The following is an 18533-nucleotide window of genomic DNA, read 5'->3' as shown; positions in this document are numbered from 1 at the left end:
ATAGACTGTAATGATTTCCATTACACGAGAGTAGATGTTAAAAACTTCATGCTGATTTGTACTCGGCTTTCGCCAAGATAAGCACCAACTAAGACGTAGCTTTACAGTAACCTATGCTTCTCCATCCATTTACGCTTCTTTCAATATGGTTATGTGAATCTCCTTCTGTCTAGTGTTAATGGCTGCAGTGTATTTGGCGCGTCAGCACACACAAAGGCTGCAACCACAGTGCGGTCCTGTCATGACAACCGTCTGGATTGAGCCGAGTAGGGGACATCTCTAGGGTCTTCAAGTGGGCACCTTCCGTCCTCAGTGTTTCGTCGACTAGCCCACGACACCTCAAGAGGGCTCGACAGTGACTCTGGCGTCCCAGAGTCACCCCCCTCCGTCCCCCACTCAACTCAGCCCAGCTTCCTGACCTCTACTTCCCTCTTGCTGCTGAGGTTACTCCTTCCTCGTAGTTCACATGTGACCTAACCACAATCTCTCACAATCTCACCGCAACCCGACCATACGCGCTGTTGGAAACTTTTCCTTCAGAGACCAGGGAGACGTTGGGATATCTTTCAATGCAGAAGTTACTCTTTATTGAGGACTTTGCTGTTGCAATGCTGTAGTCAATCCAAGTCTAAACTCAATAGCTAAATCACAGTGTTTTATGCCTTTCAAGTGGGAGGGATTTACATAGAGATGGAGATCAGCATGACAGTGTAACTCAGAGCCTCTGAAACAAAGCAGGTAAATAAAAGCCTGTTCCCGGAGATTCCTCAGACCTGCATTATCACAGAGAAACAAAGCCCAGCTGTTCTTGAGAAGTAACAAAAGGTTAAATGTCATCACCTATGCCTCCAAATGGTAAACACTTGTGTGAACTTTCTCAGCTAAAATACTGTTGAACCTAAGTTAGACATTTAATAAATTTGTAATACAACAGCGCCAACCCATTTGACTAAGGCTGTCGAGCCCCTCTGCCGCCGTTAAAGCGGGTTCAGTGGCAACGGTTCCGTATGGCATACTACCTACCGCAAAACACAATATCCAAACACAGATCCTTATTCACTCAAAATACACAGGAACGTAATAACTGTAATAACTATGCTAACTATACAAACCAACAGACTCCTCGAGTTTATCAAGAATTCTTCGAAACCGTAGCGTGGCCAGCCAGAATCTTTCCGTCTCAACCACAGCCAGTTGATGCTCCTCTCTGCTGCTTCAGATAAGTTCTTTACTGTGCGACGCAACTCTTGACCACTGAATCCAACGTCTCTGAGGAACCGGGTTGTAGAGTGTGCCACAAATCCTCAACAACCCACTTCCACTGGATAAACCCGGGCTCTCCATCCTCGCTGTTCTGCTTCAGAGGCCAGATGAGCATACCGCAGTTTCTTCCTCTCATATGCCTCATCTACCACATCCTCCCATGGCACTGTTAACTCTATCAGGTGAACAATGCGTGCTGATCCAGACCACAAAACAATATCTGGTCGGAGGTTAGTGGTGGCAATCTCAGGTGGAAAAATAAGCCGTTGATCAAGATCAGCCAGCATTTTCTAGTCCCTAGCAGCTTCCAGTTGTCCTGGGGGAGAATTGGTTTTAACAGTCTTCTTGGTGGTTGCTCGCCTGGGCGGAGGAATATTGTCAACTTATTGGTCATGTTAAATGACCATGTTAAATGTCATGTTAAATGACCAACCATTCTTAGCCACTCTGAAGTGCGAGTACGTTTAACCCCTTCAGTGGACTCTTATCACACACACCCGAACCATAGACTGTAAAAAAAGATGGATGACGCCCCTTCGCTCTCTTCCATTGGTGAGAAGTGAAGCCGCCAGTGTCCCGATATGGCGCTGACATCTTGGGACTGGAATCTGCGCAGTAGCGATCTCGGGACCGGACCTGTGCAGTAGCGATCTCGGGACCATCTCAGGACCAGACCTGTGCAGTAGCGTTCTCCAGACCAGACCTGCGCAGTAGCGATCTCAGGATCAGACCTGCGCAGTAGCGATCTCGGGATCAAAGCTGCGCAGTAGCGATCTCGGGATCAAAGCTGTGCAGTAGCGATCTCGGGACCGGAACTGCGCAGTAGCGATCTCGGGACCGGACCTGCGCAGTAGCGATCTCGGGACCGGACCTGCGCAGTAGCGATCTCGGGACCGGACCTGCGCAGTAGCGATCTCGGGACCGGACATGCGCAGGAGCGATCTCGGGACCGGACCTGCGCAGTAGCGATCTCGGGACCGGACCTGCGCAGTAGCGATCTCGGGACCATCTCAGGACCAGACCTGCGCAGTAGCGATCTCAGGATCAGACCTGCGCGATCTCAGCATCAGACCTGCGCGATCTCAGGGCCAGACCTGCGCAGTAGCAATGTAGCGATCTCGGGACCGGACCTGCGTAGTAGCGATCTCGGGACTGGACCTGCGCAGTAGCGATCTCGGGACCATCTCAGGACCAGACCTGCGCAGTAGTGAACAGGAAGTAAAGCTGCAAAATCAACGCTCCGCGCTCACTCTTGCCAAATGCACCCTCCCAGTCCCTGCACTTTTTTGTAAGTGGCTTATGTCTGCTCCGCTCCTCCGTTCCGCTCCAATTTTGAACTTATTTTAAAAACAGACACTTGAACTTACATCAGCTTGATAAAAACGACAGGAAATGACAGAAACTATCTTTGGAAAAAATATATTTGAAGTGTAATTTATTTGTTTAGTTGGTCTCACGTCCCGTTGAATAACACAGGGAGGTGGGGTTTATGAGCTGTACTAGGACCAGCCACCGGGGGGCGATCAAGGTGCTTTGGCTTCACTTTTCAGGTGAATTACTTTGCCTTTAAAGCATAGAATGTGAGATGACTCAATCAATGGGACGGATTTAAGTGTGTTGTTGGCCCTGAACCGGTGTGTGTGTTTCCTCAGGGCCCGACGGGCACCAGGGGCCGCTGACGGCTCTGGCCTGCAATAAAGAGGGAACGCTGGTTCTGACGGGCTCCGTTGACGGTCAGGCCAAACTCATCAACACATCCACAGGAAAGGTGAACAGAGTAACCCTAACCAGGTGTTTTTACTCAATACTATAGTGATATTTTTATGTCTTTATTTGTGCTTTTAATGAAGAAGTAGGTAGTCTCAAAGCACTGGTGTTCATTTTGTCTGCTATTTTTTTATTTAGTCTTAGTTGTGTCAAATGTACACTTTAGTTTTTATCCAGGGTTCCCGCGGATCCTTAAAAAGTCTTAAAGTCTCAAATTACATTTTTAAAATATAAGGCCATAAAAAGTCTTATAAAGTCTGGGTTAGGGTTAGGGGGTTACCTTATGAAAGGTCTTCAATTTTAGAGGACACTTTGACTTAGACATATCTAAATGCTTTCCAAATTACAACTATCTAATTAGCGTATTATTTTTTATTATTCTATCTTTGTGGATTTGCTTGTTCACGTGACAATTCGCATCACATTCGCGGGAATCGCGGCAGAATAACGTCGGTCTCCTGAACGCGAGAGAGAAAAGAAGAAAGTTGGTAAATGTCAGTTCAGTTGTAAGTTCATTCTTTATGTGCGTAGGGGTGTGCGATGTGTATTGTCTATTATGATATTGTAATCATTGTTTTAACTATGTACGAGGCACTGTGAGCTGACATCGCATTTGTCTATCGTCCTTTCACTGCTGTGTGCAGTTCATAGGTATGTCCTCAAATCAGTTTTTGTCTTATATTTATATCATATTATGTTCTTATGTTAGAATATCACATCAGCAACAGTGCCATTTTCCCGTGCACAATTCCAACTGTGATATTTGTAATACAACAGTTAAATTAACAATAAGTTAACATTGTGAGTTACTTTTTAGACACAATATTGTTAATATTGTTTGTTTTCCCTTTATTTCGCCGACTAGAATTTCATAATGAAACCGTCGCAGAGTCTCAATGCAACAGACACCGATGATTTCTTGACTGAAATCCGCATTTTGAACGAATCACTTGCTCCTTTCCCGAATGAATCAGCCGTTTGAACAAATCAGCTGAATGAATGAATCCCTCAACTCACTTAAGACAGTGACTTGCCACCGCCTACTGGCAGTTTTAGTTTAATATTTAAAGTACCTTTTAATTAAAATGTTAAAATTAGAAATCATTTAATATTTAAATATTGATTTAAAAAAAATCTCATAGCTTTATTTATCCAATTGTAAATGGAGTGTAAATATATAAATGCCGCTTCTGTGTCACCTCTGCACTGCAAAGATGGATTTTTGATTGAATTAATTAATTTGACTGGTAACAGTGGTACTGTATAATTATGTATTATTGTATAAATAAGTATAATTACTGTATAATTTGAATGTTAGTATTTGACATAAAAGGTGATGCATAACTCTGCATATATGGAAAAAATGTCCATATATTGGTGAAAATGCCCCTGGAAATCAATTTAAGGTGGCAAATATTGCCCTTTAATTAAAAAATTAATTTCTGTCACTGCTGAGAACTGACCACTGCATAGAATATGAAAAATATGAATATCTTCGTGAGTCAGCTGTCAACAACAGGCCTATACCAGCCATGGCACCAGCACAAAAACACAATCAGTAAAATATCATCTAATTATTATCAACAAAACGTTGAAAATACTGAGATATATTTTTAATATTGCACAACCCTAATGTACGGTATTAATTTTGATTTCTTCAGGTCTTATAAAGCCTTAAATTTGACTTTAAAAAGTGTGCACGAACCCTGTTATCACATTCAGGGTGTAATCACACCTGCCTTGTTTGGTTCGATTGAATCGAACTCTAGTCCGTTTACCCCCCTGGTGCGGACCTTTTGGGCAGGTGTGAATACAGCAATCGAACTCGGGTGCGGACTAAACAACGGAACCGAGACCCAGCTGAAGAGGTGGTCTCGGTACGGTTCCAAACGAACTCTGGTACGGTTCGTTTACGGTGTGAACATGAACCGACCCAATTGTAAGAAAGCACTGCGCCTTTGAGTTAACAGGCTTCCGTAGTCGGAGTTGCGTTATGGGAAAGTGATCTGTTGTAGCCTACTACATTACATCTGTTGCGCGTCTTTCTGCGCGTCGTGTGTGCATCATTGCAATGGAATGAATGAATGAGTGTGTGCATCAGGACATTCACATACAGAGCATTCTCTTTAGTCTAATCGCGCATAGATGCAAAAAAAAGCATTTGCAGTTCATATAATGTAACGATAGTTAGCCTACAATACAAGGATGATGCTGCGTTCATTTACGTTAAGCCTTCTTTGCACTTCCTGATTTCCCTACTTGAGAATCCTTGTCCAATGAATGGACCCCTTAGCATACGTGTGGTTTTGTTTACAAATTTTGGTTCACTTGCAAAAAGAGCAGTGTGAATGCGAACCGTACCAAAAAAAAAAAAAAAAACCTAACCCTGGTCTGAACCAAAGCAAGTGAACTATTGGACTTTCCTGGTGTGAATACACCCTTAGTCAACCTTGTCCTGTTTTTGTTTAGTGAAGTTTAGGTCAACTAAATATATGGGAATTTTAGTGTAGTTTTTAGTCAATGAAAACTGAGTCACATTTTTTATTCGGTAAACCCAGAGCTTCTTTCGGTGTGCTGCATCTGTGCAAAAAATCTGTTCATTGTACGATTTGAGTCTCAGTCTACTCAGAGTCTCAGTGTCTCAGTCTACTCAGTGTCTCAGTCTACTCAGAGTCTCAGTGTCTCAGTCTACTCAGAGTCTCAGTGTCTCAGTCTACTCAGTGTCTCAGTCTACTCAGTGTCTCAGTCTACTCAGTGTCTCAGTCTACTCAGTGTCTCAGTCTACTCAGTGTCTCAGTCTACTCAGTGTCTCAGTCTACTCAGTCTACTTAGTGTCTCAGTGTCTCAGTCGTCTCAGTGTCTCAGTCTACTCAGTGTCTCAGTCTACTCAGTGTCTCAGTCTACTCAGTGTCTCAGTCTACTCAGTCTACTTAGTGTCTCAGTGTCTCAGTCTACTCAGAGTCTCAGTCTACTCAGTGTCTCAGTCTACTCAGTGTCTCAGTCTACTCAGTGTCTCAGTCTACTCAGTGTCTCAGTCTACTCAGAGTCTCAGTCTACTCAGTCTACTCAGTGTCTCAGTCTACTCAGAGTCTCGGTGTCTCAGTCTACTCAGTGTCTCAGTCTACTCAGTGTCTCAGTCTACTCAGTCTCTCAGTCTACTCAGTCTCTCAGTCTACTCAGTGTCTCAGTCTACTCAGTGTCTGTCTACTCAGTCTACTCAGTGTCTCAGTCTACTCAGTGTCTCAGTCTACTCAGTGTCTCAGTCTACTCAGTGTCTCAGTCTACTCAGTCTCTCAGTCTACTCAGTGTCTCAGTCTACTCAGTGTCTGTCTACTCAGTCTACTCAGTGTCTCAGTCTACTCAGTGTCTCAGTCTACTCAGAGTCTCAGTCTACTCAGAGTCTCAGTCTACTCAGTCTCATTCTACTCAGTGTCTCAGTCTACTCAGTCTACTCAGTCTACTCAGTGTCTCAGTCTCAGTGTCTCAGTCTCAGAGTCTCAGTCTACTCAGAGTCTCATTCTACTCAGTGTCTCAGTCTACTCAGTCTACTCAGTGTCCCAGTCTACTCAGTGTCTCAGTCTACTCAGAGTCTCAGTCTACTCAGTCTCTCAGTCTACTCAGTCTACTCAGTGTCTCAGTCTACTCAGTGTCTCAGTCTACTCAGTCTCAGTTTACTCAGTCTCAGTTTACTCAGTCTCAGTCTATTCAGTCTCAGTCTACTCAGTGTCTCAGTGTACTGTCTCAGTCTACTCAGAGTCTCAGTCTACTCAGTCTCAGTCTACTCAGTGTCTCAGTGTACTGTCTCAGTCTACTCAGTCTACTCAGAGTCTCAGTCTACTCAGTCTCAGTCTACTCAGAGTCTCAGTCTAGTGTCTCAGTCTCTCAGTCTACTCAGAGTCTCAGTCTACTCAGAGTCTCAGTCTACTCAGAGTCTCAGTCTACTCAGTATCTCAGTCTACTCAGTATCTCAGTCTACTCAGAGTCTCAGTCTACTCAGTATCTCAGTCTACTCAGTATCTCAGTCTACTCAGAGTCTCAGTCTACTCAGAGTCTCATTCTACTCAGAGTCTCATTCTACTCAGAGTCTCATTCTACTCAGTATCTCAGTCTACTCAGAGTCTCAGTCTACTCAGAGTCTCAGTCTACTCAGAGTCTCAGTCTACTCAGAGTCTCAGTCTACTCAGAGTCTCAGTCTACTCAGAGTCTCAGTCTACTCAGTCTACTCGGAGTCTCAGTCTACTCAGTCTACTCGGAGTCTCAGTCTACTCAGTCTACTCGGAGTCTCAGTCTACTCAGAGTCTCAGTCTACTCAGAGTCTCAGTCTACTCAGAGTCTCAGTCTCCTCAGTGTCTCAGTCTCCTCAGAGTCTCAGTCTACTCAGTCTACTCAGATTCTCAGTCTACTCAGATTCTCAGTCTACTCAGAGTCTCAGTCTACTCAGAGTCTCAGTCTACTCAGAGTCTCAGTCTACTCAGAGTCTCAGTCTACTCAGTCTACTCAGAGTCTCAGTCTACTCAGAGTCTCAGTCTACTCAGAGTCTCAGTCTCCTCAGTGTCTCAGTGTCTCAGTCTACTCAGAGTCTCAGTCTACTCAGAGTCTCAGTCTACTCAGAGTCTCAGTCTACTCAGTGTCTCAGTCTACTCAGAGTCTCAGTCTACTCAGTCTCTCAGTCTACTCAGTGTCTCAGTCTACTCAGTCTCAGTCTACTCAGTCTCAGTTTACTCAGTCTCAGTTTACTCAGTCTCAGTTTACTCAGTCTCAGTTTACTCAGTCTCAGTCTACTCAGTCTCAGTCTACTCAGAGTCTCAGTGTACTGTCTCAGTCTACTCAGAGTCTCAGTCTACTCAGAGTCTCAGTCTACTCAGAGTCTCAGTCTACTCGGAGTCTCAGTCTACTCAGTCTACTCGGAGTCTCAGTCTACTCAGTCTACTCGGAGTCTCAGTCTACTCAGTCTACTCGGAGTCTCAGTCTACTCAGAGTCTCAGTCTACTCGGAGTCTCAGTCTACTCAGTCTACTCGGAGTCTCAGTCTACTCAGTCTACTCGGAGTCTCAGTCTACTCAGAGTCTCAGTCTACTCAGAGTCTCAGTCTACTCAGAGTCTCAGTCTACTCAGAGTCTCAGTCTACTCAGAGTCTCAGTCTACTCGGAGTCTCAGTCTACTCAGAGTCTCAGTCTACTCGGAGTCTCAGTCTACTCAGTCTACTCGGAGTCTCAGTCTACTCAGTCTACTCGGAGTCTCAGTCTGCTCAGTGTTTCAGTCTGCTCAGAGTCTCAGTCTACTCAGAGTCTCAGTCTACTCAGAGTCTCAGTCTCCTCAGTGTCTCAGTCTCCTCAGAGTCTCAGTCTACTCAGTCTACTCAGAGTCTCAGTCTACTCAGAGTCTCAGTCTACTCAGAGTCTCAGTCTACTCAGAGTCTCAGTCTACTCAGTGTCTCAGTCTACTCAGAGTCTCAGTCTACTCAGTCTACTCAGAGTCTCAGTCTACTCAGAGTCTCAGTCTACTCAGAGTCTCAGTCTCCTCAGTGTCTCAGTCTCCTCAGTGTCTCAGTCTACTCAGAGTCTCAGTCTACTCAGAGTCTCAGTCTACTCAGAGTCTCAGTCTACTCAGAGTCTCAGTCTACTCTGAGTCTCAGTCTACTCAGTGTCTCAGTCTACTCAGTCTCTCAGTCTACTCAGTGTCTCAGTCTACTCAGTCTCAGTCTACTCAGTCTCAGTTTACTCAGTCTCAGTTTACTCAGTCTCAGTTTACTCAGTCTCAGTTTACTCAGTCTCAGTCTACTCAGTCTCAGTCTACTCAGTCTCAGTCTACTCAGTCTCAGTCTACTCAGTCTCAGTCTACTCAGTGTCTCAGTGTACTGTCTCAGTCTACTCAGAGTCTCAGTCTACTCAGAGTCTCAGTCTACTCGGAGTCTCAGTCTACTCAGTCTACTCGGAGTCTCAGTCTACTCAGTCTACTCGGAGTCTCAGTCTACTCAGTCTACTCGGAGTCTCAGTCTACTCAGAGTCTCAGTCTACTCAGTCTACTCGGAGTCTCAGTCTACTCAGTCTACTCGGAGTCTCAGTCTACTCGGAGTCTCAGTCTACTCAGAGTCTCAGTCTACTCAGAGTCTCAGTCTACTCAGAGTCTCAGTCTACTCTGAGTCTCAGTCTGCTCAGTGTTTCAGTCTGCTCAGAGTCTCAGTCTACTCAGTCTCAGTCTCCTCAGAGTCTCAGTCTCCTCAGAGTCTCAGTCTCCTCAGAGTCTCAGTCTCCTCAGAGTCTCAGTCTCCTCAGAGTCTCAGTCTCCTCAGTGTCTCAGTCTCCTCAGTGTCTCAGTCTCCTCAGTGTCTCAGTCTCCTCAGTGTCTCAGTCTACTCAAGAGTCTCAGTCTACTCAGAGTCTCAGTCTCCTCAGTGTCTCAGTCTCCTCAGAGTCTGAGTAGACTACTGAGTAGACTGAGACACAGTCTACTCAGTGTCTCCGTCTACTCAGAGTCTCAGTCTACTCGGAGTCTCAGTCTACTCGGAGTCTCAGTCTACTCGGAGTCTCAGTCTACTCGGAGTCTCAGTCTACTCGGAGTCTCAGTCTACTCGGAGTCTCAGTCTACTCGGAGTCTCAGTCTACTCGGAGTCTCAGTCTACTCGGTGTCTAAGTCTACTCAGTGTCTGTCTGTCTACTCAGTGAGTGTCTGTCTACTCAGTGAGTCTCAGTCTACTCAGTGAGTCTCAGTCTACTCAGTGAGTCTCAGTCTACTCAGTGAGTCTCAGTCTACTCAACTCAGTTCAAGTTTTAACTCAAGAGTTGGTTGAACCTCCTTATTAAAATGGATTCCTAGTATTGACCATATTGTGAGTGTCATGAAGTGAGACGATTACAGATCTGGATGCGAGGAATATCCTTTAAGTTCTGTGTGGATTCCAAGCATTATAAATGGATGTGATCCAATGTAGATCGCCATCAGAGAGCTTCACATGTTCTTGCAGTGTGATTTATTTATTTTCTTCTTTAGGTGTTATGTTCATTTTCCAGTGAAAACTCGGAAGCAAAAGACTCGATGCAGGAGCAGGATTCCAACTCTGTAGAATCTGTGGGATTTTGTAATGTGTAAGTAAAGCATATAACCTATACTCCAGGCTTAAGTATGTAGTAGTGTTTTGATGTAGTGCAAACACACATTGATCAGTCAGTCAGACTTCATCCATGATCCTAAATTATCTCACCCAGTTCTGTCACAGCCAGTCTCCGAGCACAAGATCCGCTTTTTAATTAAGTTACATCAATCCACCAAACATTGACTTGTGATTATGAGACGACGAGCACTGCTTATATTTATAAAGCAGTAAAAATGGCCAAAACAAGCATCTGTGGATGAGTCTGAAGCAAGGGCTGCTGGGACGACACTGTCCTGCTCTTCACAGACGATGAGTGGAAGGAGAACTCGTTCTTTGCTTCATACGTCATTATGCATTTTCTACATCAATGCACATGTGCAAAACTTTCCAGTTTCAGTTTTCAGTCCAATCAAAGGTTTAAACGACCCCTTAAAATCTGAATGAAATTTAAATCTGATTTGGCTAATTTTTTCTGATTGACGTGGTTACATTAAACTTTTTTTTTAAATTCCAACTGTTCTACTAATCCTATTATTAGGGTCCATGTAAGCCTCCTGTATTTCTGCAGCGGTTAATACAATATATGTTGTTTATATAATACAAGCAGCTTTAGTGATAAAAAGGAAAATAATGAGCAATTATGCAAACAGATTAGCTGAGGTCAGTTCAGTGTTGATTCAGTTCAGTTTAACTGTAAAGTTCATCAAATATGATAATCTATAAAGCAGTTCTAGTGAAAAAAGTGATGTCATCATCAGCTCAGCTCTCATACAGCAGTGTCAGTGCAGTCAGAGCAATAATACTGTTGAATATTAAGTTTCTCCAAATAATGAATCCAGAGGCGACAGTGACAAACACAAACTCCATTAGAGACAGAATGGAGGAAAACCCTCGTGAGAAACCAGACTCAGTCTCAGTTCTCCTCTGGCCAACGACCTAACAGTGTGTGATGATGATTCAGGAGTATTACAGGTCAGAGGTCAGGTTGTGGATTGGTTTTATTCGTAATATATAAATGTGACTTATTAGAAGTGTTTGCTGTGTTCCAGGTTGCCTCTAGTTGCTGTTGCGTATCTGGACGGCACACTGGCCATTTATGATATGAATTCACAGAGCCTCAGACATCGGTGTAAACATGAGGTAAAAGCTGAGAATACATTTAAATATGGCACATAAACGTCTTGCCTTGTATATGACGTGTGTGTGTGTCAGGTTGGGTTAGTCCACCTGCAGTGGGAAGAGGCGTCTGCTGTGGTCTCCACCTGTAATCTGGCTGGTGTCGTGACTCTGTGGGACGCTCGATCAGGAATCCTGATGTCGGAGTATCGCGGACACTCTGCTGAGATCCTCGACTTCGTGTTGAACAGGTTTGTGTTAAACTGAACAGGTGTGTGTTAAACTGAACAGCTGTGTGTGTTAAACTGAACAGGTGTGTGTGTTAAACTGAACAGTCAAGTCAAGTCACCTTTATTTATATAGCGCTTTTACAATACAAATTGTTTCAAAGCAGCTTTACAGAGATAACAGGAAAATAAAGTTGTAATAGTATTGTTAAATTCAAAATTAAATGTTAAATGTCCCCAACTACACAAGCCAAAAGCCAACGGCGAATGAAGGCGAAAAAAAAGGCGACATTGGCAAGGAACCAAAACTCCATCAGGTGACAGAATGGAGAAAAAAACCTTGGGAGAACCCAGGCTCAGTCGGGGGGCCAGTCCTCCTTTGGCCAACAAACGAACAGTGTATGATTATGATTTAGGCGGCATAATAGGTCAGAAGTCAGATTGGATCAGAACTTTCACAATATTTATCCAGTTCATCTGGTTAGGGGTCGGAGTCATCACGCCGGTATGGAGACGAGTTTGTTGAGGTGTCCATGAGGCCTTCACAGTGTTGATGAGGCTGGCACTTCAGGGATGCGTTGTCGTCGTGTCCATGTGATGGTCCTTCCTCAGATCTGGATACGGCCTAGATCCGGCGGACTGCGATAAACCTCGGGATAAACAGAGAGACTAATATTAGTGTAGACAGCATCCTTCTTATGATGTACAAAGTAAATCAGGATTTATGGGAAGTGTTCCCGGTTCCGGCTGATCTAATCTATGCAGCCTAACATTGAATTATAGCAATCTATAATGTGTTATGTGTATGCTAAGCCAAAGAGATGTGTGTTTAGTCTAGATTTGAACTGACAGACTGTGTCTGCTTCCCGGACAATGTTAGGAAAATTCTTCCAAAGTTTTGGTGCTAAATAGGAAAAGGATCTACCGCCAGCAGTCGATTTATATATTCTAGGTATTATCAACTGGCCGGAGTTTTGAGATCGCAATAGACGTGAAGGACTATAATGTGTAAGAGCTCGCTCAAGTACTGGGGAGCTAAACCATTTAGTGCTTTGTAAGTAATCAGCAATATTTTAAAATTTATACGAGGTTTAATAGGGAGACAATGCAGTGTTGACAGAATCGGGCTAATATGGTCGTACTTCCTGGTTCTGGTAAGAACTCTAGCGGCTGCGTTTTGAACCAGCTGTAGTTTGTTTATTAAGCGTGCAGGGCAACCACCCAGTAGAGCATTACAATAATCTAGCCTTGAGGTCATGAACGCATGAACTAACTGTTCCGCATTTGTCAATGAGAGCATATGACGTCATTTAGATATATTTTTAAGATGGAAAAATGCGCTTTTACAGACACTAGACACGTGACTTTCAAATGAGAGATTGGTATCAAAGAGCACACCCACACACACACACACACACACTCACACACACACACAGGTTCCTAACTGACGACGAAGACTTAACAGAGCAGCCATCAAGTGTTAGACGTTATTCTAGGTTTTTACGTGTGGAAGTTTTTTGTCCAATAATTAGAATCTATCTGTTTTTTCAGAATTTAACTAGAATTTAACTTTAGAACCAGTCATCCAATTTTTTATATCAGCTATGCATTCCGTTAATTTTGTGAATTGGTGAGTTTCGTCAGGTTTGGAAGAAATATAGATCTGAGTATCATCAGCATAACAGTGAAAACTAATGCCATGCTTCCTAATGATATCTCCTAAGGGTAGCATGTACAGAGTGAACAGCAGCGGTCCTAGTACTGAGCCTTGTGGTACACCATACTGAACTTTTGACCGATAAGACATCTCTTCATTTACTGCTACAAACTGATAGCGGTCAGATAAGTATGATTTAAACCATGCTAGTGCAATTCCACTAATGCCAACATAGTTTTCTAGTCTATTTAAGAGAATGTTGTGGTCAATGGTGTCAAATGCAGCACTAAGGTCAAGTAACACTAATAGAGAGATACAACCACGATCGGATGATAAGAGCAAATCATTTGTGACTCTAATGAGAGCTGTCTCAGTGCTATGGTGCGGTCTAAATCCTGACTGGAAATACTCACAGATACCATTTCCTTCAAGAAAGGAACACCGTTGTGAGGATACTGCCTTTTCTAATATCTTTGACAGAAAAGGCAAATTCAAGATCGGCCTGTAATTGACTAATTCCGTAGGATCAAGTTGCGTTTTTTTAATAAGCGGTTTAATCATAGCCAGCTTAAAGGGTTTTGGTACGTATCCTAGAGACAAAGATGAATTAATGATGTTAAGAAGAGGATCTATGACTTCTGGAAGCGTCTCTTTCAGTAGTTTAGTCGGTATAGGGTCTAACATACAAGTTGTCGATTTAGATGAGTTAACGATTTTGCAAAATTCTTCTTCTCCTATAGCAATGTATGAATCAAATTTTTCCTCAGGGAGACTACACTGCACTGTCTGATGCGATGCTCTAGTAGACGGTTGCATAGTTATAATTTTGTCCCTGATATTATCGATCTTATAAGTGAAGAAGTTCATAAAGTCATTACTGTGTGTGTATGTTAAACTGAACTGGTGTGTGTGTTAAACTGAACAGGTGTGTGTGTGTGTTAAACTGAACTGGTGTGTGTGTTAAACTGAACTGGTGTGTGTGTTAAACTGAACAGGTGTGTGTGTTAAACTGAACAGGTGTGTGTGTTAAACTGAACAGGTGTGTGTGTTAAACTGAACAGCTGTGTGTGTTAAACTGAACAGGTGTGTGTGTATGTTAAACTGAACTGGTGTGTGTGTTAAACTGAACAGGTGTGTGTGTGTGTTAAACTGAACTGGTGTGTGTGTTAAACTGAACTGGTGTGTGTGTTAAACTGAACAGGTGTGTGTGTTAAACTGAACAGCTGTGTGTTAAACTGAACAGGTGTGTGTGTTAAACTGAACAGGTGTGTGTGTTAAACTGAACAGCTGTGTGTGTTAAACTGAACAGGTGTGTGTGTATGTTAAACTGAACTGGTGTGTGTGTTAAACTGAACAGGTGTGTGTGTTAAACTGAACTGGTGTGTGTGTTAAACTGAACAGGTGTGTGTGTGTGTTAAACGCATTATAGTCCTTCACGTCTATTGCGATCTCTAAACTCAGGCCAGTTGATAATACCTAGAATATCTAAATCGACTGCTGGCGGTAGATCCTTTTCCTATTTAGTACCAAAACTTTGGAACAATCTTCCTAACATTGTCCGGGAAGCAGACACAGTCTGTCAGTTCAAAGCTAGACTAAAAACACATCTCTTTGAGCTAGCATTCACATAACACTTTATAGACTTCTATAAATCAATATTAGGCTGCTTAGATTAGGTCAGCCGGAACTGGGAACACTTCCCTCAAATCCTGATGTACTCGTTACATCATAAGAAGAATGGCATCTACGCTAATTTAAGTGTCTTTGTTTATCCCAAGGTTTTCCCGCAGCCTGCCGGATCCAGGCTGTTTGCAGATCTGACGAAGGACTTTCGCCTGGACCCGATGACAATGCAGTGCTGAAGTGCCAACTAGCCTCTCCCTATGGAGGATCCCTATACCACTCTACAGATAAAGCCTTGTGGAATTCGGTTCGCGTACCTACCCAAAGTGATAAGATAAAATAAAAATTCTGCATCAAAATTTATAGACAAGTAGTTTGTTTAGGCATGGTGTGTAAGGAATTACAAACCTACGCACATATATTCAAACGCACATAACTATAGAATCAATTCTTAATGCGCATGTGAACGCCATCAGCGTCTATCACAGGTTCACGTTTAAAGTCTGTTTAGAGAGAACGGTGTCGTCTTAGCGGCCCCTAATTTAATAACAAATGATCATTTAGACGGAAGTGAATCAATCAAAACTAACTTTAGCTGGAAAATTTTTTTTTCAAGAACCACTATAAAACCAAACCAATCTCTGTTACCTTAAATTATATGTTTATCTCTGTAAAGCTGCTTTGAAACAATCTACATTGTTAAAAGCGCTATATAAATGAGGATGACTTGACTTGACTTAAACTGAACAGGTGTGTGTGTGTGTGTTAAACTGAACAGGTGTGTGTGTGTGTTAAACTGAACAGCTGTGTGTGTTAAACTGAGGCTGATCAGGAACTGAGATTCTGAAATGGGTGTTTTATTAATTTCACATAGTTGATGAATGCTCCTGTTTGGCCAGAGTGTAAAGTTTTTAGGAGTCACAACTGGATTCCCTAAATCACCATTCCATGTGCACGGAAAACGACTCGCATCCGAAATTGATTCACACAGTGGTAACCATAGCAACGCTTTGGCATCTTGTGCGTTTGGTATCTGCTCTTTTTGACCAAAGCAATATGTTAGCTAACACTATGACCACAACCAAAGACTTGTGTTTGCAGTTTTAACCAACCCTCCATCAAACAATGTGCAGTTTTGTTTATGCCTGCTTTCAATATAAAGATTTTGGATTTATTTAGCTTCAATTATGGGCTTGTTCTGTTTACGGTTTCTGTTTTCTAGCAAGTTCTGGCAACGGGAGTGAGTCTAGGCTCCTACTTCTTTCCTTCCCTCTTTTTTGGGAGTTAATTTGGTTGTAAAATGTGGTTGTCATTCCCATTAATAAACTGGGTTAAACACTAAAAGGTAAACTGACAACAGGATTTAGCTGCAGTGTGTTCATGTCCATAAAGTCTGTTTACTCTGACATTGTAATGTTCCTCTGTCCAGACTTCATCCTGTAGCGTCATCTACATCAAATCACTTAAGTCTGATACTTTACTCTGATTGTTAAAGGCTTAGTTCACTCAAATATCATAATTTACTCATGTAATTTCAAACCCAGAAAACCTGCGATGAAGATTTACATTTACATATATTCATTTAGCAGATGCTTTTATCCAAGATATTTTAAATATTATTCTTTCAAATTTTGTCAAGTTTGTCCATAAAATTCTAATTAAAGACTGAACATGCTTTGCTTCCTTGATGTGTTCTACTTTTATCATGGGTAAAATATTAATTTGTTCAGTAACTCTTTGACGGTTTGTGATGTTGGGTCTGTTGTATCCACAGAGAGGCGTCAGTCGCAGTCACTGCCGGAGGAGATCATAAAGCCAAAGTCTTCGTCCTGCAGAGACCGGACCGTTAGAACGAGGGAACCCTGACCCCCTAACCCCTGACCCGGACCGGTAGAGCGACGGAATCCTGACCCTGAACCCTGACCCCTAATCCAAACCCTGACCCCTGACCCCTGACCTGACACCTTAACTTAACCCCTGACCCGGACCGGTAGAGCGACGGAATCCTGACCCGGACTAGTAGAGTGAGGGAACCCTGACACCTTAACTTAACCCGTGACCCGGACCGATAGAGCGACGGAATCCTGACCCGACCCTGACCCCTGACCCGGACCGGTAGAGCGAGGGAACCCTGACCCCTTTAACTTAAACCCTGACCCGGACCGGTAGAGCGACGGAATCCTGACCCTGACCCCTAATCCAAACCCTGACCCCTGACCCCTGACCTGACACCTTAACTTAACCCCTGACCCGGACTAGTAGAGCGAGGGAACCCTGACCCCTTAACTTAACCCGTGACCCGGACCGATAGAGCGACGGAATCCTGACCCGACCCTGACCCCTGACCCGGACCGGTAGAGCGAGGGAACCCTGACCCCTTTAACTTAAACCCTGACCCGGACCGGTAGAGCGACAGAATCCTGACCCCTAACCCGAACCCTGACCCCTGACCCGGACCGGTAGAGCGACGGAATCCTGACCCCGAACCCTGACCCCTGACCCGGACCGGTAGACCGAGGGAACCCTGCACCTTTAACTTAAACCCGGACCGGTAGAGCGACAGAATCCTGACCCCTAACCCGAACCCTGACCCCTGACCTGATCCTTTAACTTAACCCCTGACCCGGACCGGTAGAGCGACGGAATCCTGACCCCGAACCCTAACCCCGAACCCTGACCCTGGACCCCTGACCCGGACTTGTAGAGTGAGGGAACCCTGACCCGTAACCCCTAACTTAACCCCTGACCCGGACCGGTAGAGCGACGGACGTTCATCCTCCGAGCGCTGGAACTGTAGATCTTCCTCACTGACACACCATCGCCTTTAAACAGAAGCTTTATAGACTTTTAACAGAGCTCTAGTATTCTGTTTTTAATGTCATTCTTGTCATGACTGTGTAGTCCTGACGGACTGTTTGTTTATATCTTTATAATTGGGACGTACACTATATAGCCCAAAACTATTCTAGTCATTTCTGTGAGAAAAAATATTAATGCTATACCAGAAAGTGACATTCTAGAGAAATGTGCGCTACAGCGTTTATGGATGGTGATCTTCTGCTCCAGCATGACTGAACCTCTGGACAAAGAAAGGGCCATAAATAAAGAGTTTATTGACTGTAGTGGGAATAACTTGACCTGAACGCCTTTGGGATGAATTGAAACATTGACTCCATCATCACATGACATCTGTGTCTAAATCTGATGCTCTTGTGTTGTTGAACATTTTGATTGTTCTTCATCACTCAGTAAAGCATATATCTCTTTCTGCACGGGGTCACAAACCTCCACAAACTGCTGCAACACAATTAAAAACATCTCACTGTATGTTGTAGCATTAATATTAGTCCTCACAGAAATGACTGAAATAAACAAACCCAATAATTAGAAAGAGATGTCCGCATTCGTTTAACCATCCAGTGTTGTATGAAATTCACTTTTGACATAATCATTACATAAAACATTTAAAAAAGATAAAAAATGTACCCATTGGCTCAGATTAAAGCAGCTGTTATGTGTCTGTTTGCTTGTTAAGGATCAGTTTTTCTCATTCTTCTCCCACCGTGCTGTGAATTATTAGCAGTGACACAGATTAGGATCTGCCTGTGGACGCTCTTGGTAAAAGTTCTTTGCAGATTGGGTTAGCCATACATTCTGCTGTGTTTAATTAATGTCATGTTGAAACAACATGAGTAGTCAACCAATTTCTCCCCCTCTGTAACAAGTAACTTGCTGTGATTTAACATGCCAAGAAATGTGATGAGTGAATAAACACAAGTGATGTTAAA

At 43.5% G+C, this 18533-nt stretch overlaps 1 protein-coding gene across 5 annotated transcripts in view; it reads left to right on the top strand.

The window, feature by feature from the left end:
* Positions 1 to 18533, top strand: part of aamp (angio-associated, migratory cell protein) — a 53874-nt gene extending 35341 nt beyond the window's left edge. The window contains exons 7-13 of one of the 5 annotated variants that reach the window (XR_013204716.1): positions 2916 to 3031; positions 10020 to 10114; positions 11172 to 11262; positions 11335 to 11489; positions 16520 to 16624; positions 16713 to 16758; positions 16966 to 18533. Coding sequence is in view for 2 of the 5 variants with exons in the window: in XM_077232097.1 (XP_077088212.1) it covers positions 2916 to 3031; positions 10020 to 10114; positions 11172 to 11262; positions 11335 to 11489; positions 16520 to 16595 (533 nt within the window). In the remaining 3 variants the exon portion in view is untranslated. Of the gene's footprint in view, positions 1 to 2915; positions 3032 to 10019; positions 10115 to 11171; positions 11263 to 11334; positions 11490 to 16519; positions 16659 to 16697 lie in introns of all 5 variants that reach the window. The other 4 variants (XR_013204718.1, XR_013204717.1, XM_077232097.1 and 1 more) reach the window with 4 other exon arrangements.

This window comes from Siphateles boraxobius, unplaced genomic scaffold (assembly GCF_051911475.1).
Source record: "Siphateles boraxobius isolate OS27281-9 unplaced genomic scaffold, OSU_SipBor_1 163, whole genome shotgun sequence".
In the NCBI taxonomy this organism is placed as follows: Eukaryota; Metazoa; Chordata; class Actinopteri; order Cypriniformes; family Leuciscidae; genus Siphateles; species Siphateles boraxobius.
Note: the sequence above shows the minus strand (reverse complement) of the source record. Positions and strands in the feature narration are given on the sequence as shown.